Source organism: Thamnophis elegans, chromosome 2 (genome assembly GCF_009769535.1).
Source record: "Thamnophis elegans isolate rThaEle1 chromosome 2, rThaEle1.pri, whole genome shotgun sequence".
Classification (NCBI taxonomy): Eukaryota; Metazoa; Chordata; class Lepidosauria; order Squamata; family Colubridae; genus Thamnophis; species Thamnophis elegans.
The window spans coordinates 54418070-54445539 of NC_045542.1; the positions used below are offsets into that span (position 1 = coordinate 54418070).

General features: G+C 40.6%; 3 protein-coding genes across 9 annotated transcripts in view; 2 read left to right on the top strand and 1 right to left on the bottom strand.

The window, feature by feature from the left end:
• ITGB4 (integrin subunit beta 4) overlaps positions 1–3828 on the top strand; it is a 91206-nt gene extending 87378 nt beyond the window's left edge. For all 5 annotated transcript variants that reach the window (XM_032211281.1, XM_032211284.1, XM_032211280.1 and 2 more), the window contains 2 exons: positions 1756–1872; positions 3670–3828. In XM_032211281.1, coding sequence (XP_032067172.1) covers positions 1756–1872; positions 3670–3812 — 260 coding nt within the window. In that variant the 3' untranslated portion in view covers positions 3813–3828. The remainder of the gene's footprint in view (positions 1–1755; positions 1873–3669) is intronic.
• Positions 3829–4453: 625 nt separating this feature from the next.
• Positions 4454–20164, bottom strand: GALK1 (galactokinase 1). 2 transcript variants are annotated; one of them, XM_032211285.1, is made up of 8 exons: positions 19912–20163; positions 17610–17799; positions 16453–16572; positions 13947–14082; positions 12918–13099; positions 12371–12521; positions 10170–10332; positions 4454–7891 (listed from the first exon to the last, which is right to left on the bottom strand). In XM_032211285.1, the coding sequence occupies exons 1-8, from the start codon at positions 20080–20082 to the stop codon at positions 7817–7819; spliced, it is 1188 nt and encodes a 395-aa protein (XP_032067176.1). In that variant the 5' UTR covers positions 20083–20163; the 3' UTR covers positions 4454–7816. The 2 variants fall into 2 exon arrangements, with proteins under 2 accessions (XP_032067176.1, XP_032067177.1); XM_032211286.1 differs by lacking the exon at positions 4454–7891 and adding an exon at positions 7943–9154 and having other exon boundaries at positions 19912–20164.
• A 3495-nt stretch (positions 20165–23659) lies between these two features.
• Positions 23660–27470, top strand: part of LOC116503895 — a 35658-nt gene continuing 31847 nt past the window's right edge. For both annotated transcript variants that reach the window (XM_032210610.1, XM_032210611.1), the window contains exon 1: positions 23660–23836. In XM_032210610.1, the coding sequence (XP_032066501.1) occupies positions 23800–23836 (37 nt within the window). In that variant the 5' untranslated portion in view covers positions 23660–23799. The remainder of the gene's footprint in view (positions 23837–27470) is intronic.

The following is a 27470-nucleotide window of genomic DNA, read 5'->3' on the forward strand; positions in this document are numbered from 1 at the left end:
TATGCTTTGGCACCAAAGTACTTCTATCATCTGTTCTTCTTGGTGTGCTGTTAAGGGCACGTTGTCAACCAAGATGTAAAAAAATGCAGAGTTCAATTCCTTCTTTCCTACTGTAAAGTATAAATTATAGGAATTGGCTCTGGCTGTGGTCTTGTCAGGTGTTTCATGGGCCAAGGATGGTGCCTGATTACTCCCCCTGCCTAACCTGAAATGGCAATAAAGGTGAGTTGCCAGAAACAGAAGGAGAGACAAGCCGTTCCACTGGTTAATCCTCCTCACTGTTAGGAAATTTCTCCTTAGTTCTAGGTTGCTTCTCTCCTTGGTCAGTTTCCATCCATTTCTTCTTGTTTTGCCTTCAGGTGCTTTGGAAAGTAGGTTGACCCTCCTCTTCTTTGTGGCAGTCCCTTAAATATTGGAATATCCTGCCACTCCCAGTACTTCTTTTCACTAGACAAACCTAATTCCTGCCACCATTCTTCATGCTTTAACCTCCAGCCCCGTCTTTTCTGCACTCTTTTCAGATCTCTACATCTTTTTTATGACCAAAACTGGATGCAATATTCTAAGTGTGGTCTTACTAAGGCTTTATAAAGCAGTACTAATACTTCACGTAATTTTGATTTTGTCTGTTAATGCAACCTAGGAAAGTGTTGGCTTTTTTGACTGCTGCTGCACAGTGATGGCTCATATTTAAGTAATTGTCCACTAGGACTCTATATCACTAGTGTCACTAGGAATTAGTAAGAAGTGATCAATAAAAACTCAGCAAACCTCAAGCTGTGCTTCAGTCATCTCTGAAGTTCTGAAGATTGCACTTGTAACAGAGCAAAACACTCCAATCAGATATGGAAAACCCAAATTTCAATGGTTTGGGCTGGAGATGAGAGGGTCAGGGATGAGCACCTTTCAGGTTGCTTTCCTTAAATGTTGTTTTTTTGCAGGGCTAGGAACTATGCCTTCTTGCAGCTACCCATGTTCTGTGGAATACCCTTCTCCCAGAGATCTGGCAGTCCCCCATACTCCTTACCTTCTAGAAGCTCTGGAAATGCTGGCTCTTCTCACAAGCATTGGATAGGATGAGGCTAGTGGTACTTAGATGCATGCGAAATGTTGGTCCCAGGATTCCATGGGTTTTTGAAATTTTCATTGATTTTATATTCTGATTGTTTTTAATGTTTCCCGCACTATCCAGAGTTGTTGTTACAATATAAGCAGCAGTATAAGTCTTTTGAATTTTTTTTTAAATGCACATGTGAATGTGTTCTTAAAGACGCAGCGCTAGGGTAATATGGATGTGTCAAAGTTGGGTCCTCATTACCCAATTTGTGCAAATGTAATATATGGGAGTAGACAGCATCTTGAATTGTGAATCAGTTTTCCTTAACATGGACATTTTAAATATTCTTAAAAGTAATGCTGTTTTCTTAGTGATTAGAAAATTGATCTTCAAGGAGAAGCAAATGATTTTGACAAGTTTCTGCTTTTGAAGCTGTCGTCATCCCATTTTAATTCAAAGGGAGACAAATGAGAAATGAGAAATGAGAGATGAACTGAATATTCAGGAAGATTAGCTGGAAATAAAAGTAACAGAATAGAGCTTTGTATGGTTACGTGAAAACAAATGTTCTGCTTTAACTTAGACACTACCTTCTTACATTTCTTCTCAAGTCATTTAAAAAATAATAATATTAGATGTAATGAGAATTAGATATCCAAGCACTGAATTAACACACACACACACCCTTTCTGCTTCAGGAGTATTCTCTCAATATGGAACACATCAATTCACCAGGGAGGAAATCTTCAATCTCCCTACAGAATACAACACCCAAACGAGCATCACTCACTCCCTACTGGATCCTTTATATGCAGGTAAAAAAAAAGGGGGGGGGATGATGAAAATAGGGGTTGCCTTGATTTCCAATAACCTCACTAAGATCTTTGGGACAATATTAATGAAGAGTATCTAGGATTCATCTCAGAGGAGAACAAACCTGAATCTCTAGACTCTGGGATCACAAGGGGAAGGTTGAAATCTTCATTCAGAAATAGTTAAACGAGGATGAAGGGAATCCAGTCTACTCCTGAAGTTGTGTTTATGCTAATGTTAAGAGAATGTGGGCCTTTATGCCACTTTCCTTGTCTTCCATTCTACTTCAAGAAAAATAAAGAGATTTTTTTTCCCTCTAGAAAAATGAATGAACAGGCCCTTTCATATATACATAGCTTTACTGAATGGCAATGTATTATTTTCATAGTATAAGGAAATTGTCCATCACGGCTAAGACCAGGAACAGTGGCAGAGCAGTTATTTCTAAATTAAAGAACTGCTTTTTTGGGGGTACAAAAATTAAATGGAGACTTCTGACCAAAAAAGAACTCTGTTTCTGCTTAAAGCACACTATGACCAGCATCCCAACTCCATTCAGGAATTCTGGAAAGGATTACCGTATGATGCACCTTTCCCCCCCCCAAAAAGAGGGTGAAAATTTGGGTATGTCTTACACACCGAATGTAATCCCACCCACCCCTGCCAGAGACCAAAAACACAAGGCATGGAGGTAGCAATGGTCTGTGGCAATCCCTGCAGCCTGGAACAGCTGATTGGGGTTATTCTGGCAGGCTAATCCACCTGCCAATCAGCTGTGCTGAATCAGGCTGCAATAAGTGCTAAAGATCACCTGGCTGGTCAGAATTTGCAGCAGCAATCACATTCAGAAAGCACACACAAGTAACTGATTCACCAGGATTCAAAATAATAATTATATACATTACCAAAAACAAGTTTTCCAAGGTAGCAGTAAATACAAGCAAAACACAAACAGTTTCATTTTCAGTTCTTGGCTAAGCCAGGCTCCTTCCTGTCTCCTTGTTGTTCCCACAGCAAATTTCAGAGTCCAAATAGCCTTCATTGGCTGACTTTAGTTGCTATGCCTATTCATTGGCTGACCTTGTTACCATGTGTCAGCTGAATACCATGGATGCTGGTAGGCAGAGGCATAATTTTTCATCTTATTTTCCTCCCCAAAAACTAAGATGCATCTTATACTCTGGAGCGTCTTATACCCCCCAAAAATATGGTTTATTAATCACACAAACAGTGCTGAGTGCCTGCAGTTACACCCATCAGGTCTTTTATGATAGATATCTGTGTTGCTTTATATGTAAAACCTTTTAGGTTATGGATGATGTCACGGGATATGAAAAGGTCTCTTTTAGATGATATCAGAAGCATGACTTCAGGAAGGGCGGAGATATTTACTACCTCAAAGGGGGCTTGGCTCTTTCCCAAGTGTCTGAACAGGTCTAGGGATATCAGATAAACGGCTCTAGAGTGTTCCTAAATGCAACCAGTGCAGGGGCAGAAGCCATAAAAGTGACGCTTAGGGATTACAAAACAAAAAATAAACTATGTTAAGCTTTCACATAGGTATGGCCATGTGTTTGTGCACATACACACATTGAACACACTTAATCCATCATTCAATTACAGTTTAGTGAATAAACCACAATTAGGTGGGTTCGCAAAGTGCATTTTTATATATTTGGGTTTACATCACATACTCACAAAAACCTAAACAGCCAATTTTATGCTTTAAGAATGAACTGCAAATCTAGCCACGGTGAAGTTGCTGTTTGTGCAATTTTTATTCTGTCCCTTTGTTTCAGATGGGATGCTGATGACCACTCAGCGAGTGGAAAGTGGCGGCACCCTTACCAAACAGATCACCAAAGAATACATCACCAGTACAATGTCCAGCAACAGTGGAACATTCTCCAGACAGACAGAGAGACAATTCTATGAAGCTTAAGCCACACAAGGAAACTGCCCAAAAGAAACTCAAATTTCAACAAGATGTTCTGTGGCCATCTTCCAGATGGGAGCAGATTGCAACCTCCATGCTCCATTAGCCCTAAAAGCCACTTATTGGTCATTGCTTTTGAAATATCACCAGGTGATATCTGCACACAGTCTAGCTCAGTGATGGCTAACCTTTTCGGCACCCACCGAGTGCCAAAAAGGGAGCACTTCATGCTGGAAAATGTACTTCTGGTTTCCAGTGCATAGATGTGTGCTGGCCAGCAAGTCTTCCAGTTACTGCGTGCATGCGCACATGCTGATCAGTTGGCCAACGCACATGCTCACACCAGAAAATGGAAGACCACCTCTTCCGGTTACCGGCACTGCTGCACACACAAAGGCCCACTGATTGGTACGTGCACATGCTTGCCAGAAACCCGGAAGAGGAATTAGCGACACCGTGCGTGCCAGGCATCATGGCTCCGGCTGCCACTTCAGATACGTGTGCCATAGGTTTGCCATCACGGATCTAGCTGGTAACCTAGCATCTTGTGAAAAGAGCTTTTAACAAGACACTTGGTTCTTGGCTAGTTCAACTCTGAGTCCAGCTCATGAATATCTGCTTTGCTGCTCCGGATTTGGTTTGAAATCCTTACCTCAGACCATCGCTTTTCACTTTGCATATTTTAACTGGATCTCTTCCTCTTTGTTGATGTTAACACCATCCTCAGTTTTTTTTTCCTTTTGAGCACGATAACATCCTGTTTGTCACATACATTCCTTGCAATGCAGAGGAGTTAATCCAACTGCTGTATAGTAGGTTATAAAATCCCATGCTGTGCAGTATATAGGAATTCATTAACAGATTAACAAAAAAAGACTATTTTATGGTGTAAGGTTGCTAAAATATATGCAGGTAGTCCTCGTTTAACAACTGTTCAGCAGCCACTTGCAGTTGCAACCATAATTTTTAAAAAGCAATTTTATGACCAATCCTCATGTTTATTACCTTTGTGGGTTATAAAGCAAAGGACAGTTGAAGCAAGAGCACAAACACAGGCACAGTTTCACTTAGTGACTGATGAGTTAAGAACTGAGCTGCTGATCCCAGGTCATGATTGCTAAACAAGGACTTACCTGTAAACCCTTTCCCAAAGAATCTGATACAACATGGGGCCAATTAAAGCAACTTCCCAACTTCAGTATCAAATATTTGGTATTGTGCGATGGACAATAATATTTGTTAAGAGGTAGCCCTCAAAATAACCGATTTACTTCTAGCCAACAATTTAGCTACTTCAGATGTGGCTCTTATGGTGCAATTACAATAGCCTTGCTCATAGGCCCAATGTGATTGTTTTCCTATTTGTCCAATCTTTTTTTCTCCAACTATATAAAAACTGGTGAATTGACAATGATAGCATCACGTCAAGGTGTTTTTTGGGAAATAATCCTAAAACTCATTTGGAAACAAACTAAAACCCAAATTAACATCAGTGCTGTGGCTTCAGTTTTTTTAGAAGCTGCCCAGGAATTCTTCGGTGAGAAAGTAGAATGCAATTACGTGGCATCTTATCTATCTAAATCAGGGTTCTCCAAGCTTGTCAGCTTGAAAACTTGTGGACTTCAACTCCATACTAGCTGAAGAATTCTGGGAATTGAAGTCCACAAGTCTTAGATTTGACAAGTTTGGCAACCTCTGATCTAAATGACAGTTATTCGTCAATGCCAATCATCACGCAAGGGTGGGTAATGCTAGCTGGCTTATCCGCACCCCATATGAAGGTGCCCCATAGTTGTAGGTGGTTCTCAGAACAGATGGATATAATTTCTTGAAACTGAACGGTTAATCAATGCTACTGAGAGTAGGAAGAGTAATGCAGCTGTGCCCATTCAGGCAAAATGTATCAGTCTGGAGCTCTTAGAATCTCATATTCAGTGCTGTGAATCATTCATAAGAGATGAAATTATTAAAGTTCCTGGACTGTCTTTGAAAGGCAAGATTTCTTTCACATTCAACAGATCAAATCATTTCTTCCTAGAAGAAGCTGCATTAACTTTTATTTCCAAGCTTTCCATTCGTTTTCTAATATGATTTCCTGTTTCTTGTAAACTCTTACTATTGATTATTAAACTTTCTCTCAGAGTTAAGAGGTACACATCTTGATGTAATCCAAAGAGTCACTGAGTCTAATGACCAAATTCCTTTTAGTAAGACGGTCATTCTAAACAGAAGTTTTAAAAGGCCTCCTATGCTTTCACTGATGTATAATGAAAAACACATTATAATGTAAATTACATGTTTGTAGATTATTATGGCTTGTAGAGCGCTTGATGGAATTAAGCACATATGCAGTTTCAGTATTTCAGAAATCTGACAGATGGTGCTTTGGACCAGATAGCTTTGTATTGCACTTAATAAACATTTTCTCTATGATCGCAGCTATTTTTTTCCAAATATGATATGTTAAAAAAAAAACAAACAGCTGTGACTGCGAATGAGGTCAATGATGCAGATCTTGTACAAACCTAAAACCTCAATAGGTTTACACATAAAAGCAAAATATATAACTTCTACCTGAAGATGTTACTAAAATAATCCACAGCCAAAATCAAAGGATATAAAGTTGTCGAGATTAGCATTAAGAATTAGCATCAATAGCATGTAATCTGTCTTTAAAACATGTTGTATGGGCAAAGTTAAGTTTGCATCTGTTTAGCAGCTGAGATACATGTGAAAAATAATTGAATAGCTTTTGTAAATACATTACAGTGCCAAGCTGAAACTCATTTTTAACATAACTGTTGCCACTCCAAAGCATACAGTTGGGATAGTACTGTTGGGATATATAATGACTGCACAAAACACTAAGCTTTACATAACAACACAGGCTAGGCACATGATAATTTAAAATCTGCTTAGTGGCCAGTTGTTGTTAAAAATGTATTGGCTAGTTTACACATTACTAATCCCTGATGTGTTTAACCCTGGTTTATTATGACATTGTGCTTATGCATAACATTGGTTTAATAAACTGAGGTTTACAAATGAAGGCTGGGTCACAATCATGCTAAAATGAAAACCAATTAACCACTAAAGGTTTCCTACAAGGGAACATAGCCAATTACTTTAACGTGACAATCATACATTCTATTGCAAGAAAGGCTATCATTATTGTAAATTTTGCTCAATTTAGGTTATGTCTACTGGATCAGAATTGGGTCAGAGGGAGACAGATGATAAATGCATCACGACATCATACAAATTACACAACTTACATCTGTGCATTAGAAGTGACGATGCTATTACACTTCTCATAAACATTATGATGCCTATTTTATTTTGACTTCACTGTGACTGACTATACTGTCACTTTCTACCACATTTGTACCAATTATATGGGTTGAGGGTATTATCTCGCACCAGCCCATCCTTGTCAGTAACAAATGATAATATGAAATGCAATGGAGAAACTCATCACAAAGTGACTCAATTTAAGAGATGTTTAGTCGGTAATCCATTATTGGAAGATCATTTGTTGGTTAAGCAAGAAGGAGAGAATAGGAGCAATATTTAGAGCATAATGTAAAAGAGACAGCCTATTTCCATGATTAGTCTCTGCTTGGAAAGATAAAAAGGAATTGCTTTAGAGCTGTGGAGTTTATGCCAGACTTTCCCAGCCTCAGTATTTCCATCCAGGTTGTTGAAGGAACTTATTTCAAAAAACTGTATGCAGAAATCAAGGACTGTTTAATCAAACTCATTACAGTCTTTCTCTGAAAAGGAAAGTCAGTGCCAAAAACTGTCTTGCAAATCAAACAAAAATCTCTTTTGGACTCTTGGCTAAAAGAAAAAAAAATCTGTGCGTGCACAGAGATTTTCACTTACTTCACTTATTTTATGGAAGTAGTCAAGACTTTGTTCCAAGCTAATGTCCCAGGAAGCTGTCCAAAAATGTCATGCTTTTCTTATCACTTTTCTTAGTGAATCCTACAGGCCAGATGGAAGAGCTTTCATGACAGGAGGTGTATTTTAGATCCATCGGCGGGTTTTGTGAAATAGAATGTCGCTGTCCTGCTGTATTTCTCCTAATCGATAAAAGCAAAATAAATAAATAAATCATGAAGTGCAATGATCTGAATGATCAAGGAACACAAACTGCATCAGGAGAAAAAGTGGGGAAATCTGATTTAGGGCATATCAGATGGCTATATATCAGTCAGAGGGCAATTATTAACAGGTAAACTAAAGACGAAAACTATTTTGGTGTTGTGGTTAAGGCATCAGGCTAGAAAGACTCTTAACTTCCAATACTGTCTTAAGCACAAAGCCAGCTGGCTGACCTTGGGCTACTCACTTTTGGACCCAGGACGCAGACAAGGATAAACTACTTCTGAAAAAGTAGTTTATCCATGCCAGGAAAATGGCAAAGATTTGTTCAAGTAATCTCCAATAATCGGACACAATTGAATAACCTCAAAGACATTATCAGCAAGCATATGAGTTTGATCAAACAGCAAATTTAGCAATAGAAAACATGTGCTAATAATGAGTGTTTAAGCCAGGAATGGACAAATGTTCTCCCAAATATTCTCGTCTTCTACTGCTGTAGGAAAAACTGTCAAGGTATTAAACACCCAGAAGGCAGCAGATTGCCTGTGTCTGGACTGAAGACTTTTTATCCAAACAACAACAGTTCTAATAGCAAAAGAAAGAAACAGCTCTTAACAGAGAAACTGTGGAAGATAAATAGGAGATGGACCAAGACAGTTTCTATGCTCCCCAGCACAGATTTTTCTCCTCAGAACTAAATTCATCTATTCATGCTAAAATCCATGCTGTTAAAATCTTTCTTTCTCACACACAGACACTTTCTACCGTACTTCATTCCTCTAAAAACATAAAAATGCTTTCCTTGAAATTAATGACATTAGGCATCTGAAAAAAATATTCCATGCGTGGACCGTTTTATGTATGCAGCTCTTGGCCTGTATACAGAACAAAATAAGGGTGTTTTGTTGCAGTATGGACTGAAATGTGGTAGTTCTGGACAAATGTGGTTTAGAATGGGGAGCAAGGGGGGGAGGGGAAATCCAAGATGGAGCGTTTTCCTTGATGCTGGTGTGTGGGAACATGGTGCCTGGTACAGCAGAACCTCAGAGAAAAAAGGAGGCAGGTGCAAGATGTAGCAGTGGGACATTGTCATCAGTGGTTGGAAACAGGCAGAGGACAAAAGGAAGATGCTGGGAATTCAGGGCCCAGAAGGATATGCTTGGAGCCTGTTTCTTCCTGCTGGGATCATCTCAGGAATAAGCAGGCACATAAGGCCAATACACTAGTGGCAGGTTACGCTGATGGAAGGCAAAAACACAGGGTTAGGGTTTTTGTTTCAGGGTATAAATTCAGATCCTTAAAACTGTTCTTAGATTCACAGTGAGGAATTAGACTACAAAAGAGAGCTAGGAAGAAAAAATAAGACTGGATTCCTGAATGAAATTTATTGATGAAGATTTTGGAATTTTTGATATCAAAAACAACCGCATGCATTGATTGCATCCTTTATTCTAATATACCATATTTTTCGTACTACAAGATGCACCAGCGTATAAGACGCACAAAGATTTTGAAGAGGAAAACAAGAAAAAAGGTTTTTGGCCTCTGCACATCTGGTTTTTGCTCTCCCTGGCCCCCAAGAGCACTCTACAGGCTTCCCAAACCCTCTGCACATCCCATTTTAGGGAAAAACAGGCCCATTTTAGTGAAAAGCGGGTCCGTTTTTGGCCTCCCAATCCCCTATGCATCCCGTTTTTGCCCTTCCCAGCCCTCAGGATGATTCTGCAGCCTCCCAAACCCTCTGTGCACCGTTTTTGCGGGTTCATTTTGGGCAAAAACGGGACACTGTGGGGCAGGGTTTCAGGAAGCCAAAAAAGGCTGTATTCGGTGTATAAGACACACCGACATTTCCACGCTCTTTTAGGTGGGGCAAAAAGTCTGTCTTATACTCTGAAAAGTACAATATATCTGTCCCCAGAGAGTGTGCTTTGTATCTAGAAGAACTAAACACAGGATCCAAGAAACGGGACAAGCGGGACGGAGTTTCAGAAAGCCAAAAATGGCCATATTCGGTTTATAAGATTTGGTTTATAAGATGCACCAACATTTCCACCCTCTTTTAGGGGGGAGAAACATCTGTCTTATACTCCGAAAGGTACAGTATATTTATCCCCAGAGAGAGTGCTTTGTTTCTAGAAGAACTAAACACAGGATCCAAGAAGAAAAAGCTGATGTTAAAATTCTGCTCATCTCTGTTGTAAATGAGAGAAATGTACCAGCAAATCCGCTCTTGCAGCCTGATGAACCGCATACCTTGATATGTTTCAGAACTTTTTCTGCAGCTGCCGATTCAAGAAGAGTTACGGTGCAACCTCCAAAACCGCCACCAGTCATTCTGCTACCATAAACTCCAGGCACTTCCATGGCAGCAGCTACCAGCTCATCTAATTCTGGACAGCTAACTTCATAATCATCCCTGATGGGAGGAAAAATAAGTGATTTTTAAACAAAAAATGTGGGGGGGGGACCCCTTGTTAATTACTATCTGGAAGATAGGAAGCTACCCACAAAGGGGAAAAAACGGTTAGGAGTTACACTAGACCAAATCAATATAATGATAGACATGGGATGATATTACAGAAATATCCAATTCTCACCTTGGGATGCATTAAAGCAGACCTGGGCATTTTACGGCCTTGGACCACATCCAGTTCTTTGGCTGTGTCTATCCAGCCCACATGAGGGCAACCAGAAATTAGAAATCAAATGTAAATAAGTGTACTACACTATGCATGCAATACAAGTGATTGCTTTTAGTTTGAAGGTGATTGCTATTTTTTTTCCAGTTTACCTTTGTGCAGGCATTCCTGCCTACACACCTTCATAGCCCTATTTGTTCAGCCTTCCACAATAGTCTCAATTTCTCACATAGCCTCTTGGAACAATGAATTGCCCACCCCTGCATTAAAATGTATCACTTGCAACAGATAAATTCTACGTCAGAGTTCCCCAAACTTTCGGGGTTCGCGGCCCAGAGCGGGAGGGGGAAAGGGGATGATTTGGTGGGAGGGACAGGTGCGTGTGCATGTGTCTGTGAGCATGTCTGCAACATATGCGGTGAGGCTTGTGTGAGTGGGGCCACAAGCACTCGCAACAACACTTGTGCAAGTTGGGCTGCGACTACCTGCTCCGCTTGTAGCAATGCTCGCGCATGTGGGGCTGTGCGCACATGCTGGCTACTCACGCAGCCCAGTGGAGATCAGGCCACAGTAGTGGCCTACGGCCCAGACGTTGGGGATCCCTGTCCTATGTCATTACACTGTATGTAGATCTTTGTTGCTGGGATATGGAAAGAATATGATGTGCCAAACTGACTTCATTTACTCTTAGGCAGAAACACCCCATGTGGAACAAATATGATTAAGGCAAACAATCCAGTCTAGACTTTTGTCTTATTTAAAAAATATGTCTTAGCTGGCCAAGGCATGACAGATGGTGTTTATGGGTTCATCTAATGATACACAAACAACAATCATTTAGAATGTAAGAGGAATAAAAAGTAGTAGGTTTACATTAAGATGTCCTTAATTTTGTGAAACCAAAGAGATACAATAGATATACAATACAGGTCATCCTCAACTTACGACCACAACTGAGCCCAGAATTTATGTTGCTAAGTGAGACATCTGTGAAATGAGTTTTGATCTTATGACTTTTCTTGCCACAGCAAGAACATCACTGCAGTGATGAGTAACACGGTTGTTAAGTGAATCTGGTTTCCCCAATGATTTTGCTTGTGAGAAGGTCGTAAAAGGGGATCAAATGACCCTGGGACATTGCAACCGTCATAGAAGTGAGTCAGCTGTCAAGCATCGAAAACCAGGATCATGGGGATGCTGCAACGGTCATAAGTGTGAAAAAGGATCATAAATCACTTTTTTCAGTGCCATTGTAACTTCAAACGGTCACTAAGTGAACTGTTGTAAGTCAAGGACTACCTGTAAGGTGTGCTGATCTTCTGCAAGAAATAGCTTCGTGTACATCCAATCTGGCTAACCTTTTTTGGATCGCGTTCCAAATGCGGGGGGAGTGCGGGTGTTGGTGGTCATGCACGGATGTGTTCATACCCATAATGGTATGCGTGTGACCCCAGTGCACATGCGTGTGCAACCTCCCCCCACGCACATGCGACCAGCGCTTCCCCCCCCCCCCCCCCCGCTTTTGGCGTGCTTTTTTCGCCCTCCCCAGGCTTGAGGCTTTCTGAAGCTTCTGGAGCACACAAAAAACTGCCATACAGGCAAACCAGAAGTTCTGGAACAGACTTCCAGTTTGCTTGTAGGGCCGTTTTTCAACCTCCGGGGCCTATAGGAGGGTTCCCTGAAGCCTCCGGAGGGCGAAAAACGGCCTTAAAAGAAGGCTGAAGTCACCTCGCGTGCCCTAACAAATGGCTCCGCGTGCCATTGCTTCACCATCATGGACCTAGACTCTATATCAGCTTCAGACTGTTTCCTTACCTTAAGGAATTGTGGCTCTCTACCATTAGCTCTCCAAACCTCTTATAATCCCTGGTCTCCAGAGCCTCGGCTGCTCTAGCTGTGCGTTCAATCTCCCCAATTACATGCCTGGCTCGCCTGTACATCTCCTTACTCAGGAGGCTCCTGGACTCTGGAAAGAGAGAAAAAAGCAAAACAAAACAAGATTCAATCAGGGCTCAAAAGTTAAAAATTATCCCCAATGGAAAGTTTTGAGTTTTCTGTCACCTCCTGTGTGATAGTACAGGGAATAGTCCTCATTTAGCAACTGCTCTGTTCAGTGACCATTTGCAGTTAACAACAATCATGAAAAAGTAACTTTACAATCCATCCTAACATTTGACTTTTGCAGGTCTGTAAAGCAAAGGCAAGCTGAAGTAAGATCGTAAGCACAATCACCTTAGCAACTGTTTTGCTTAATGACTGAGTTACCATCTCCCCTTGCTCTGCAACAGACACACAAAACTTCAGATGTTCTGAAGGTTGGAAGCTGACATGCCCCCACCCCCCTTTTCCAAATCATGTTTACCCTCTAAGTCTGACATGCTGGCTTCTCTCAGGCTTGCCTTTCCCAGAAACCTGGCTGCCTCTTCGCACTGACGCCGGCGTGTGGGATATTCGCTGCCTGTCAAAGTGTGTCGTACATTGGAGTTGGTGATGAGAACAACTAAGTCTGGGTCAGTCAAAGGGACCAGGCGAGTTTCCAAGGACCTTGAATAACAAGAGGACATAACTCGATCACACAAAATGATCCTAAAGGTGGTTGCTGGGTTTAGTGACTTACACATAAGAAATACCGAAAAGAGCTGTCATTATAAACGAAAGTGCACTGTCCACATAAAACAACTTTAAAAATGCAGTGCTTTAAACTTTGTTTTAATATTTATTTTATTTTAATTTAATTCAAACATCATCTTTTATTAAACAGTGTGTCATCTGGGTACATATATTTTGTGCAAATATTTTATACAATAACAATTTGCAGCCATATTTATTATTTTATCTATTCTTAACTTAATACTAATACTAATATATACGATACCTAATACTATAACAATCCTCTTCTTAACTTAATTAACTTTGTTAAAACATTTTCTCTATTTCGCTCTTCTGCTTTTTTCCACTTTTCATATTTATTCTCTAACCATTGATAAAATGGTTTAAATTTTAAATCCACATTCTGAATTCTAAAATGTACATGAGTTGGGTATGTGTTACATTCTAACGATTTCTAATATTCTATAAAAATATTCATACAATCATTAAAAAGTGGTCTTAACTGTCAACTTAAAGGACATGGATTTAGCTCTATCCCTAGCCTCAGCAAGTCACCCAGGGCTTAAGGTACAAGGGTTATCTGAACGCTCTTTGAGAATTTGATTCCACAAATACTTTACAAGAAGCTTTTTTTTTTGACCGAGCAACATCATCCTTCTTCTCTTTTGAATACTCTGAGCCTAGTTAGATGAGATAACTCATCTGTGGAGATTCATAACTCATCATCTCTCTACATAGATGGAAGAAGTCACAAGAGAATGACTTATTGCCACATTCTAACCTGCAGTCTATCAGCAAGGCATGTCCTTCCTTCCCCATCATGGAGATAAATTGGTCCATGATACCACAAGGCATCATTGCAAAGGTGTGTTCTGCTTTCTGGCACACCAGTGCCCTAGTAACTGGATCCATGTCATCTGTACCAAAGAAGAAAAATATCCACTGACAATTTAGTACTTTATTTCCAGATAAAGGAAAGAGGGCCAAATATAAAAATGTTTGATATTCATATATCAAAACAAGTCAAAACATGCAGATGTATAAAAAGTGTAGCCTTCTAGTGCTTGTTTTCTAGGAGTTGAGCTCTTCAGAATGGGCATGGCCAAGAAAATCAGCCCATGTTCCAATCAGTTTTTCATTTTTTATAAATAACTCAAATCAATGTGTAAACAGTGTGGCACCTTACATTCAAATGCAAATAAAACTAATAAAGATAATCATAATTATTACATTCAATCCACTTATGTATTTTTAATAATAACACACATTTATATTAGGTTACAGTCTATCATTGTTCAATCATTCCACATTTCTCCTTATTACTTTTATTTTGTTATATAAAAATGTATACGTTAATAGTCCCCCTTCTCTTATTTCTATTACTTATTCTAGCTTTTAATCATGTCACCCTTGTTAGGCAACTTTTTCTTTCTTTCTTTCCTATCTAACCTCTAAGCATGTCACCTACCTAAAAAAAAAAGAGAGAGAAAAAGCAAATCAGAACAACAAAAAAGAGAAATCATCCATCCATCCATCCATCCATCGTCTCTTGCCCACATCAATACTTTAATTGCTATGCTATAAAAAGAGAGGGAAATGGAAAAGCAAATCAAAACAACTGTAAAAAAAAATCATCTATCCGTCGTCTCTTGCCAATATTGTCTCTTCAATACTTTAATTGCTATTCTTTTTTTTAACTTGGCTCCAAAATTACTCTCTTAAATCTTTATCTCTGTCTACATCTGCTTCTTGGATGTTCAATCTAGGTTACTTTATTGTTCTCTGCCTATTACACAGGAATCTGTCCGAGTGGCCGATCTCATCTGGGAATGGGCAGATAAGGTGCCAAGGCAACCAGAGAGGTCAGACCTAGCTCTCTTGTGTTTATATAGTGAATCCAGGCTGATTCCATGCCTGAACCCCGCTTCCAGAAGGGATAGTTGTTCTCCAAGAATCCTTGATACGTTGTGTAAATTCAGCTGCTGTGTTTTGTAAACAATGACAATGACCTTAGAGCAGGGGTGTCAAACTCACGTCATCATGGCGGCATCATGTGTAGTATCGGGACTTTTCCCCCCTTCGCTAAACTGGGCACAGGCATGGTCAGCGCATGACGCATCTGGCTCATGGACTCCGAGTTTGGCAGCCCTGCCTTAGAGGGTCATCCGCTAACTAAATTCTAATCCACTATTTGGTTTTTAACAGTGATCATGCAGCTGCTTGGAAAAGAGAACACCAGAACCTATATAGGTTAGTCTTTCTCTAGCACTGGTGTGTGTGTGTGCTTCCCTGAGTGGTAGCAGCTTTCTAATTTGGCAGAATATTTCCCAACCATTTGAAGTTGCCAGGGATTGCAACACATCTCTACCAACACGTTTTCAGCTGTGGTCAACCTCAGTCTCATTTTAGCTAACAAAGTTGAAAAGGGGGTAGAAATTTCAGGTTGAAAAGTATACCCTAGACCAGCCTTCTAAAGGGCTACTGAAAAAAATCTGGAATTGGTTGATGATGACAAAGAAAGGCAGGAAACATTCTTTGCTTCCATCTCATTGTCTGGATTTTGCCCCTCAGCCCCTAGCCTACCCTCTACATGGCTGTGCTCCAGGTAGGTCATCTCTACTCTCAGAATTCCCAGTAAAGCTGGATGTGTTGAAACCAGGTTTCTTTGTTCTAATATTTTTCTATAGTCCTTTTGAGGGTAAATAAATATATTTCAAATGTCACTGTTGGCACCCTAAACTGGTTGAGTGTTCTTTTAAGTTATTTTCCTGGTAGGTTAAGATTGGGGATTGAGAAATAAAGCCTTATATTCTCTCTCTCATTAACTCAGATTAGTTGGGTGAAATATTAACAGTTATCCTTAATTGGTGGAAAAATAGGAGATATGAAAAACAAAATGCACCTTCTGTTTTTTTAAAAAAGAATGATTGCTTAGTTTGTCACAAGAGCTTCTTTTTCTCTTCCCTGGTTGTTTGTTTCCTTTTTCATCACTTTAATTTCCCTTACTATCAACTGCCTCTGAAAGAAAGAAAGAAAGAAAGAAAGAAAGAAAGAAAGAAAGAAAGAAAGAAAGAAAGAAAGAAAGAAAGAAAGAAAGAAACGAACTTTGAGAGAGGATTGAAAGAAGAGAGGCAGTTGATGGTGGTGCAAGTTAAAGTGATGGAAAAGAAGGAAAAATAACTTCCTTCCTTCCTTCCTTCCTTTGATGTATCCAGTTAGCACTTCACTTGCTTTAAAAGGAATGCAAGTAATCTGCTGTTTCATCACAGACATGGTATAATTCTTACCAGGAGAGAGCTGCTGCAGGAAGGTGTACATGGCCACTTCTAAGGAGGCTGAACTTGAGAGACCACCCCCTATTGGTACATTACTCTCTATCACAACATCAAAGCCTGGGAGGGGGCCAGCTATAATGAAACAGAAGAGCAGCACAGAGAGAAAACAACATAATTCAAGGCGTCCTGCAAATAATCTGTAATTTAACAAGCTATTCTGAAAAACATCATATTTAACTAACAATCTGTCAGAGTTATGGAAAGATGCTTTGTTTAAGTTAAGGGCTACACTTTTTTAAATGAGTTAAAGACACAATGGCTGGAATTGCCTATTCCACTGCTATCTTGGCTTTGTGGGTGATGGGAACCCATTTAGCAATAGCACTTAGCAATATCACTTTCCAGTGCTTTACAGCCCTCTCTAAGCGGTTTATAGAGTCATCCTATTGCCTCCAACAATCTGGGTCCTCATTTGACCCACCTCGGAAGGATGGAAGGCTGAGTCAACCTTGAGCCGGTGAGCCACAAACTGCCAAACTGTTGGCAGCTGGTGATCAGAAGTAGCCTGCAGTACTGCACTCTAACCACTACGTCACCACAGCTCTAATTGGTTTAGCAATATTAGCAATAGCAGTAGACTTATATACCGCTTCATAGGCCTTTCAGGCCTCTCTAAGCGGTTTACAGAGAGTCAGCATATTGCCCCCAACAATCTGGGTCCTCATTTTACCCACCTCGGAAGGATGGAAGGCTGAGTCAACCCTGAGCCGGTGAGATTTGAACCGCTGACCTGCTGATCTAGCAGTAGCCTGCAGTGCTGCATTTAACCACTGCGCCACCTTGGTTTGTATTTAATGGGTTATAAGGCAACCACAGTTTAGCATTCCGTGAGAGAGATTGAGAAGAAAATCTTCCTAAAGCCCTACTAAGAGAGAGGGGACAAGGAATATTTCAATGTCTCTATTGAATAATGTTATATTATAGACCTCCATCGCCTCATTCCTGCTGAAGAGGAGAGTCTGTGGTGGCAGATAGTCACATGGGGAAAGAGCAGAGTTTTGACTGCATTGTTGTAGCTGCCACCTAAAGTTTCTTTACTCCCTCCTTATGGATGCCCCAACTGCCGAATAATGTAATAACCTCAATCTTTGATTGGTTTTGGATCTTACCTTTATAATGCTGGATAACCCCTTTTACATAATTAGCCCAGCGAGGTTCTCCGGGTTTCAAGGAAACACCTTCCCTGGGAAGGGGAAACTGCACAATTTTAGGCTCTTCCGCTTCCTCTGCAGTTGTAGTTATGGATATCATTCCATCTTCCCTTGGACTCCCAACCACGACTGTCCTCATCTGTATGGCCTGAAGAAACAGAGTGCTGTATAGGGTCGCAATGGAAAAATCAACTGATCTTCCAGCAGTTGATGAACTACAACTCTCAGTGCCCTCCACCACAGGCTGGGACTGCTAAGAATTGTGGCTCTGCAACATCTACAATAGGTGTGTCATGTCCAATGTAACTAAATAGAAAAGATGGGTAAGATTCCTAAAAAACACTTTCTGCATGGTATTTTCCCCTTATAAATGCAGAGGAGCCCAAGAATGAATAGAAAGGAGGATAGCAATAGCAATAGCAGTTAGACTTATATACCGCTTCATAGGGCTTTCAGCCCTCTCTAAGCGGTTTACAGAGTCAGCATATCGCCCCCACAGTCTGGGTCCTCATTTCACCCACCTCGGAAGGATGGAAGGCTGAGTCAACCTTGAGCCGGTGAGATTTGAATTGCCGAACTGCAGATAGCAGTCAGCTGAAGTGGCCTGCAGTACTGCACTCTAGCCACTGTGCCACCTTGGCTCTAGGTCTAGGATGAAGAATATGAGTAGGAATGTAGATATTAGAAGCAGAAGAATGACTCTTCCTGAAGTTTTTAATGTTGGTCACTTAGGACAATTATTATGATGGAGACAATCCTTTGATTTGTAATGATTTATCCAATATAGTCCTTAGAAACATTGAATATGCCTATTAACTGATTTGTGTGAAAACATGTTTCCCAAAATATACAATTGCTGACTTCACACATCACACCTGGATAATCTATGGCTTAATATTGTGCAAACACAGCCAGTGTGATAAGTCTGGAGCTCAATGTATTTGATGAACATTTGGATTAATTTAGTTATCCTACCTACCAGACATCCTCAGATCAGAGGTGCAGAAAATGGTATGGTAAGAACATGAATTTGGAGATGTGGAGGAAATCTTACAACACACATACAGAAATCTGCTTCCATCACACTGAATGGAGTCTGCTTATTCATACTTTCATAAATTGTCACCATTGTACAGGATATCTTGCAGAATACAAAGAAATAATTTTAATAATTTAAAATTAAGCCCATGGAAAAACAGAGAAGGAATTATGTAATTACACCATCTGTACTTCTTTAGGATGGGGAGAGATTTTTATTATCCAATGGTCATTATAGTTCAATACATCTCATGAGTTGAAGTAGGTACTTCCAAGTCTATGGGTCACAGAGAGAGAAAGAGTAGAACCTCTTTAGAAAGCATAATTTCAGTTAGGGGAGAATGATGAAGCAAAGATGAAGATCGAAGATATTTTGGGGATTTAAGAGTGGATGTTTAGCATGACATTAATGTAGGCATTCCAAAAGTTATCTTTTTCCTTTAACTTAGATGCAAACAGAATCAGTAAAGGAGAAAAAAGAAAGAAACCACTTCACAGACAGTATAACAAACTATCCTGTAGCAAACTATAAACAATAAAATTACATTCTAATGGAATGTGCTGTGTAAACCTACTCTCAGGTTAACTCAGGTGTGTTGTACTCCTGAGTGTTTTGGAGTTATTTCAAGAAATTATATTCAGTGAATATCTTAGGGCGTTGTCAGAACAGCATTTTCACACTCAGGGAACTTTATTTCTTGCTAATTTTTTAGAGAAATGTCTTCATCCGGTAAATATTTTGCAACAGGAAATCATGATGTTTAGACATAAAACACAACTTTTTGTGGAACAATTTGCCTTTGAATTCATTACTATGTCAGAGAAATAAGAGAAGGGTAATGAAAGCATAAGTTGGAAAGAATAGCTTAGCATTTGCTATTTTATACTTAGTGAATATTTAACTCCACGTTTTGCAATCCAACCAGGCTTAACTCTGCTGGACATGGAAGAGATAGAAGTATTTCCGAAAGGAATCAAGTTTTCAATGGTAATCTTCAGCAACTTTACCTACCCACTGACAAAAATATTAATCTCTTTAAATACTGGCTTTCCCATATTTAGGAACAATATTACCATCTTCATGGCATTAACGGCTTTTTTAATTCTCCTCCTCTACATCGACGAAGTCAACATGAAGGAATTTGCCCGAGAGGTCTTTGGAAAATCCCCATAAAACTGGAAGAAGTTAATCTGATTTTTCTGCACGGCATTGCTTCCTTACCATAGGTAGCACGAACCCTTGATTGTAATCGGTGTGCTCTCCGATCAAATTTACCCTGCCGGGCGCCGACACTACAATTTTAGGATCTTCCCCGCCATAAACCCTTTTATACACTTCCCGAGCGGCTGCTAGTAAAGACCCCACTGGGTTGGAGTCTCTCCTTTTTTCCATGATCCCGATCCACTTTCTTAAATTGCAGGTTCCAGCGCTGAAACCATCGATCCCGGAAAGAGAGGAGACGAGATCTGCGCAGACGCACGACTGCTCTCACTCCAGCAGTTCTGAACAAGGCCCGCACCTTCGGCGTGCATTTGACGGGCTTCCAGCTCCTTGCTCCGCCAGCACAGCTCCTATATGTCCTGTAGGGGTCGCTGGTGCAACTTCAAATCTTGCCTTCGCTTTCTTGGGTTTCTTTCGCAAGGGCCAGTAAAGACTCTCTGCGCTTTTTATCTCCGGGGCAAAGAAATAGTGTTCTCCGCACTGAGGGGGAAAAGTGCAAATCTACAAACACACACACACGGCTTTGCTGTAGTTTGCATAAGTAGTGATTAGTTTGTCACTCATGTGCAATAAAGCAGGAATAAGAATAAACATGAATAAAAACACAGGAAATGGGGACAAATAAATAGGGACAGTTGGACAGGGACGGTAGGCAGGCTGGTGTGCTTATGCACACTCCTTACAGACCTCTTAGGAATGGGGTGAGGTCAACAGATAGTTTAGGGTTAAAGTTATGGGGGTTTGAGGATGTAACAACAGAGTCAAGTAGTACATTCCAGGCAAGGTTCTATGTTAATGTTATTTGAAGGGTGGAGAATAAATAAACAAAAGTGCAAAGAAAACAAAAACTTCTCCCACCTATTACCAATTAACTAACAACATCTACTACTGTAATAACCTGAGCAGAAAGTGCTTTCAAAATTTGCAAAATCTTTTGATGTATGCACCATTAGGTCAGTACTGTTTCTTATCAATTACATAAATGATCTTCTCCAGGATGACCTGTCCTCGAAATGGCACAGACCACCACTGTAATTGAGTCCATTCACCTTGTTGTTCTTTGCCTTATCTCTTTCCAGTGTTTTTTCCTTCTTGTGTTCCCATCACAAGAGACTTTTCAAGGGAACTTCCTGTAATGGATCCAAAATATAATTTGGCCTAATCATTTGTGCTTTGAATGTAAATTCTGGACTTGTTTTATGATCTATTTGTTTTCTTGTCTATCTGTGATATTCCTAATGTTTTCTCCAAAGTTCAACACTTTATATTCTAGTAGTACAAACTCAAGTTATTACTTTCTAAAATATCTTGTATGTTGACACTCCTAATATATATATGATTTTAGTATATTTCTTCCATCTTTGTTTGATCTTTGAATCAGTTATTATCTATTGGTGTTCTTTCACATACCAATTTGAAACCTTCTGAATTTGGAGATTTTGGGGGGAAGATTTTTCTTGTTTTTCCATGACTGTTCCCATCTTCCTTGTCTTTTCAGATGTTGATACTATGTTCTAAAAGATTTATAAAATTACACAATGGAATATAGGTGAGTTAATAACAGCAGAAAAGAAAATAAAGAACTCCAGAGAATTAAAATCATCACACACAAGCAAGGTGCCATAGCACTCATATGCTAAATATACATGTGCAGGGCTCAATTCTAAAATACAATTTTAAAAAGAGAACATTTTGTGAATGAGGAAACGATCTCATTACATGCAGGAGTAAGGCTGGATGCCTACTTAACCTCTGTAGAATCATTATCACTATGAAGAAAAACCTGCCAAACTTGGCAGGCAACTTATGCTGTGTACGTGGCAGTCAGTACTGGTAGGGGTTAAAAACTGCTATTGGTGGCCTCCTTCCTGTAGTTCTCAAGCCTTATTCCTTTCTAGAATTTATGACTGATTGAAAACAGCTGTTTTCAAAAGAGCTGCATTGAAAGACAAAGTATTTAAACAAATACATTAGCCACACACACACCATCAAGATGTATGATGATAGACAGTCCACTGTAAAATATTCCAGTGATATTTGATTTCTGTTGATCTCATGGACAGGCTCGCTGCCTTAGAAGAGTGAGGAAAATCCTCAGGGAAGACTCACACCCTGGTCAGCCCTTCTTTATTCTCCTACATTCTGGAAGGAGATATAGAAGCATAGGCAGACGCACAAACAGGCTAAAGAACAGTTTTTATCCGTGGGCTGTCAGTCTCCTGAATGAAAAATAACTCAACAACAACATAGTATGATTGACTTGTGACGCAATGTGCAATAAGTTCACATGGTGCAATAGGACTGGGTGTTTGTTAGTAGGATTCACTGGGCTAGGGATATTTTTTGCCTTTCACTGTGAGTTGTATTGTGTTGGGGGTGTGCAGAAAGGAAGGCTCAGTCAATCTCATTGCACACATGTTGTACTCTGACAATAAAGGTTTGAATTGAATTGAATTGAATTGAATTTATTATATTTCTATGCCGCCCTTTTCCCCAAGGGGACTCAGGGCGGCTCACAACCCAAGTCAGGGGGATAGAAATAGGGAAAAAAAGACATGGACAGACAATACCACAATTTAAAAGCAACTCAACAGGCACACCATTCGAGCGGGGACAGGAACTCATCAGCCCCAGGCCTGAATTTGAAGGTTTGAATTTGTTTGAATTTAACACACCCATGCAGGTTTTTTTTTAAATTTATTATAAACAATAACAGATTATCCTTGCCATCTTCAAGATGTTTCCTCCAATTCTTATTCTCTTTAAGGTAAGGTCCCTCGCACATATGTGCTAGTCGTTCCCGACTCTAGGGGGCAGTGCTCATCTCCGTTTCAAAACCAAAGAGCCAGCACTGTCTGGAGATGTCTCTGTGGTCATGTGGCCGGCATGACTCAACGCTGAAGGCGCATGGAACACTTTTACCTTCCCATCAAGGTGGTCCCTATTTTTCTACTTGCATTTTTACGTGCTTTCAAACTGCTAGGTTGACAGAAGCTGGTATAAGTAACGGGAGCTCACTCCATTACGTGGCACTAGGGATTCGAACCAACAAACTGCTGACTTTTCTGGACAAGCTCAGCATCTTAGCCACTGAGCTACTGCTGTACATCCATACTTGTTCTACTTACTCTACTTACATACAGCTTTAGGTTAAGGTTAAGTAAGCACTGGCTTAGCTGCCAAAGGTTTGGGGTGGGGGGCTCCAATGTTACTTCCTTCCAAATCATTCTAAAAAAAGGTAAATCTTGCATTTTGGCAAGAAGGTGGCATCGTTTCAATCAATGTGCTTAGGGTCAACCCTAGATCCTTGAGCTGACCCTTGTCACCTTACAGCCTTGAATTGTCCTGAATGGTTTCCAATTCAAGGATTAGCGTGGTCCACGTTGGACCTCCGCTTAGCTTCCGACTGAGCCAACGTCGAATAGCACATTTTGCCACTTGCCTGGGCTGCGTCAAACTTTAGCTGCGTATTAAAGAGACTTCACTGAACAACCACCGAATCCTGGAGACGGCGGTAGGAGAAAACACCAACGGATCCACGCCGAGAGGGATTGAGAATTAATTTTCCCGGAAGGTTTAACGACACCAATCATATCCTGGAGGGAGATACACATTGAACTTTTGGGGCTTATTTTCACCTCTCTCCAACCCCCGGCAAGTTCGATTGGGCCGGCCCTTAGATCTCCCTCTCTCGCTCTCTCTTCCCCTCCCCTCCCGTCTCGCCGGAAGAATGGTACCTTCCAGAGTTTTGCCTGCCGCCGGGTGTTCGGACGAAGAAATTCGCTCGCGGACAGTTTCCATCGGGCGGAGGCACCAGCGGAGGCTGAATCCGGGACTTCGGACTGAGCCGGAGTCTGGGGAAAGCAGAGCCGAGCAAAGCAGACTAGGATGAGTGGGAAAGAGCCGCTCCTGGGCGCTCTGAAAGGTGAGAGAGAAAGAAAGAGATTCGCGACGGGTAATGCGAGCGGGGTGTTTGAAAAGGAAGTGTTGGGGGCTTAAATGGAGCGTGACTCTGATGGGTCACCCAGCTGTCACGGTGAAGAAATGCGCCGTAAAGTTGCCAGGTGATGAAAGGAGTTGGTTCTGTGCTAGAAGAGTGGTACCTCCCAACCAAAACACGTGTTCTCCGCTCTCCAGGTTCAAGTAATCACAGAACTCTTATCTCACTTATGGCAGCATTTTAAGATTGGATTTCTAAGGTTCCAGTTTAGAAGGGGATGGAATCAGGAAAACCGGTTACCAGAAGTCCAAGCAGTGTGCAGAAGAAATGCTGAGAGAGAGGGGGGGGGAGGGAGGGAAAGAAATGAAAACTTAGAGGGACAATTGTCCCTTATACACGGAGATACATAGAAGAGACAATTTCATGTTTGCTACTACTTTGTTACCACTGTATGGACTTGCAGGCAAAATTCATACCCACCTTTGACTTTTGTCACCTTCAGTGTCCTGCTAGCTAAAATATTTTTTAGTTCTCATATTGGGTTATTTCATTTAATGTCCTGTCCACAGCTGTAGCCATTTTTTATGCCTGAGGAAAAAGATGTGTGTGGAATAACTAATTGAGTAATTTCTTATTGTCTTTGCGTCACCCTCTACTTTTTAATGTGGTATTTCCTGCTGGTTGTTGATGACCATTGGTAAGAAACTAGGGGATTGTATTTTTGCCAGGCCACAAACATAGGTTTTTCCAGCCAAAATCACTTTTCTTTTTAATCTAAATTACTGGACTAGCCCACAGATGGGGGGGGGGGCGGGGGAGGAGTGCAAATACGAAGTTTCTGTAGAGGAAAAGGAAAAAATCGCAGTACAAAGATCTATCCAAATGTAAAACCTCTTATATTCTATAGGATTTCTTCCAAAATAAAACATATAGCCTCTGTGTGTGCGCAAACAAAGTTTTTTCCCCCTTGAAGCACTATGTTTTACCATTTTATTTCTCAAATCATACTAGTATAAACTGGTTTGCATGATGTAACATTGACTTTTTAAAGGTCTGAAATTATGTGAAGTTAATAATTTTCTATCTATATTGTGTAAGAGATATATGCAACACTATCATGAAAAATATATCTTCATTTTTGTAGTGGCTGCCACTTGTCTGAACAACTTGTATAATTGTGTCTAATTTTTGTCTCAAGACATAATAGCTTCATAGATTACAGATCTCCCCGCATAACTATCTTTTGCAGTGACATATGAGGGATTTTTAAAATGATGACTTTGGTTATACGTTTTTTCTTCCTCATTTAATGAGGGTTTCCATATCCCTTTTATTTAAACTAATCTTGCATGCCCCTACCTAAATGACAAGTAAGAGTGGGATTTACTTCAGTAGACATATATAGGATTTTACTGCAATTTTTATTCTTTTGCCTGCATTCAAATAATACACTAAACCACAGCTTTTAACCATGGTTTACAGTACAGAATTGTCAGACTATAGGTTAACGCAGTGCAAACCACGAACTTGTTATTTGGGGGACCTCTTGGACTAACAGCTCCTGTTTGAGTAGCAGGTTTCATTTAGAGCTAGGAGCACTTTTCCTCAGCATGTTGTGCACCAGTAATGCCTTTTCCAGGATAGGGAAACTTGCCTCTTGGTCACTCCTGCCCTGGTCACTTCTCGTTCCGTGACTTATGTTCTGGACTATTGCAATGTGTTCTACATGATGCTACCCTTGAAAAGTATCTCGAAGTTTCAGCTGATACAAAATGTGGCCGCGTGAGCAATATTGGGCACCAAAGATCATTGCATGCAACACGTCTGCTGCGTGAAGCTGCATTGGGGTGACAGTTTGCTTCCAGATCAAATTCAAGATGCTGATTATTACATTTAAAACTCTATATGGTATCACATCAGTCCATCCCACCTGGTCAGGCAGGGAATTTATGCTGTGGACCTTTTCAGTTAAAGAATTCCAACTGGCAAGGTCCAGGAAGAATGCCTTCTCTGCTGTTGCCCACTGCTCTTTGTAACACCCCCCACCCCCCATCCGAGGCAAGAGAGACTCCTACTCTCCTAGCCTTTCAAAAATATCTAAAAACCTGGCTCTGCCACCTCACTTAGGGTTCATAGAGGAGACACTGGGATGGCTAGTGCCCTGAAGGCCTTCCCCACCCCAGCTTTTATTTACCTTTTAATGTTAAATTTTGCTATCCTTGCCTCTATTTTAAATTTTTATATTCAGTTTTTGTTTTGCATCACAATGAGTTCTTCTATGAGGGAGATAGGTGGTTTCTAAATTTTATAAACGTAACCACATAGGCTGGGTCAGTGGTGAAATTCAAAAACTACTGGTGGGCATGGCTTGGTGGGCGTGGCAGGGGAAGGATACTGCAAAATCCCCATTTCCTCCCCCCTTCTGGGGGAAGGATATTGCAAATCTCTATTCACATCCCACTCTGGGGCCAGCCATAGGTGGTATTTTCCAGTTCTCCTAACTACTCAGAATTTCTGCTACAGGTTCTCCAGAATCTGTCAGAACCTGCTGAATTTCACCCCTCAGCTGGGTTCGCACAATACACTGCACTATAATCTAGCCCAGATATTTCTCAGTAAGTAGCATGTATACCACTGGTGGGATTTAGAAGTAATCTAGCTGGGTCTTGGAGGGACTTTACTCCATTAAAATGTACAGAAAAGGATAAATGTAACAACAGTGCCTGTAAGCATATAAATAATGGTGATAGTGGATAAAGTGAACTTTTAATTTTAGTTATGATGGAGCCTAGTTATAATAGTTGTGAGAAATGTGCATTTGGAGGAATCTACCCTTGGAATTAAAATTGGTGGTAAGAATATCAATATCCTCCGATGTGCAGATGATACAACATTGCTCATTTTTGTACTGCATCTTAACATCAAGAAAACAAAGATAATAAGAACTGCAGAGAACATACAGATCAGAGGACAGATCGACAATGAGACCATCAAAATATAAATGAATGCATCTTCCTGAGCTCTTAACTCAACCAAACATGGTGACTGCAGCCATGAGATCAGATAGCCTCCCCAACCAAATGCAGATTAGCGAATGCAATTAATTTTTCCAATTCCTACTTATGGATGCAAAACTTGGCCTCTGAAAAAGGCAACTAGAAGAAGTGTGGGCACTTTTGAATTATAGTGCTGGAGACAACTATTACACCTCCTATGAACTGCAAAAATAACAAGCCAGTCCTAGACCAAACCTCATGAAAAATATCACCTGAAGCCAAGATCACAAAACAAAGGCTGTCAAAGTTGTGCGAGCTGACTCACTCAAGAAGTCAGTCTTGTTGGAAGTGATCAGTGGAAAAAGAAGAGGGCACCTTAGTACCCATTGGCTGGACCAGGGGTGGGTTCTGGAAGTCACTACTGCTGGTTTGTTCATGGGTATGCCCTGCGCGCACTTGATGCATGCTGCACGGGCAAGCGCAGTACAATAAAAAATGTTCACATGCACAGAAGCAAAAAACAAGATGGCAGCGCTTATGGTGCTATCCAGACAACCGGTTCAGGGGCGTGGCAGGCCTGGGTTGCTACCGGTTCCAGCGACCCAGACCGCCAAACTACTACC

What these genes read in the sequence shown, in the direction of transcription:
- GALK1 (XM_032211285.1), bottom strand. Translation starts at nt 20,082, where the DNA reads ATGGAAAAAAGGAGAGACTCCAACCCAGTGGGGTCTTTACTAGCAGCC. An exon ending in AAGGGTTCGTGCTACCTATG is followed by an intron (nt 17,800 to 19,911) that starts GTAAGGAAGCAA and finishes CTGTTTCTTCAG; the next exon opens with GCCATACAGATGAGGACAGT. An exon ending in GCCTTGCTGATAGACTGCAG is followed by an intron (nt 13,100 to 13,946) that starts GTTAGAATGTGG and finishes TTGTTATTCAAG; the next exon opens with GTCCTTGGAAACTCGCCTGG.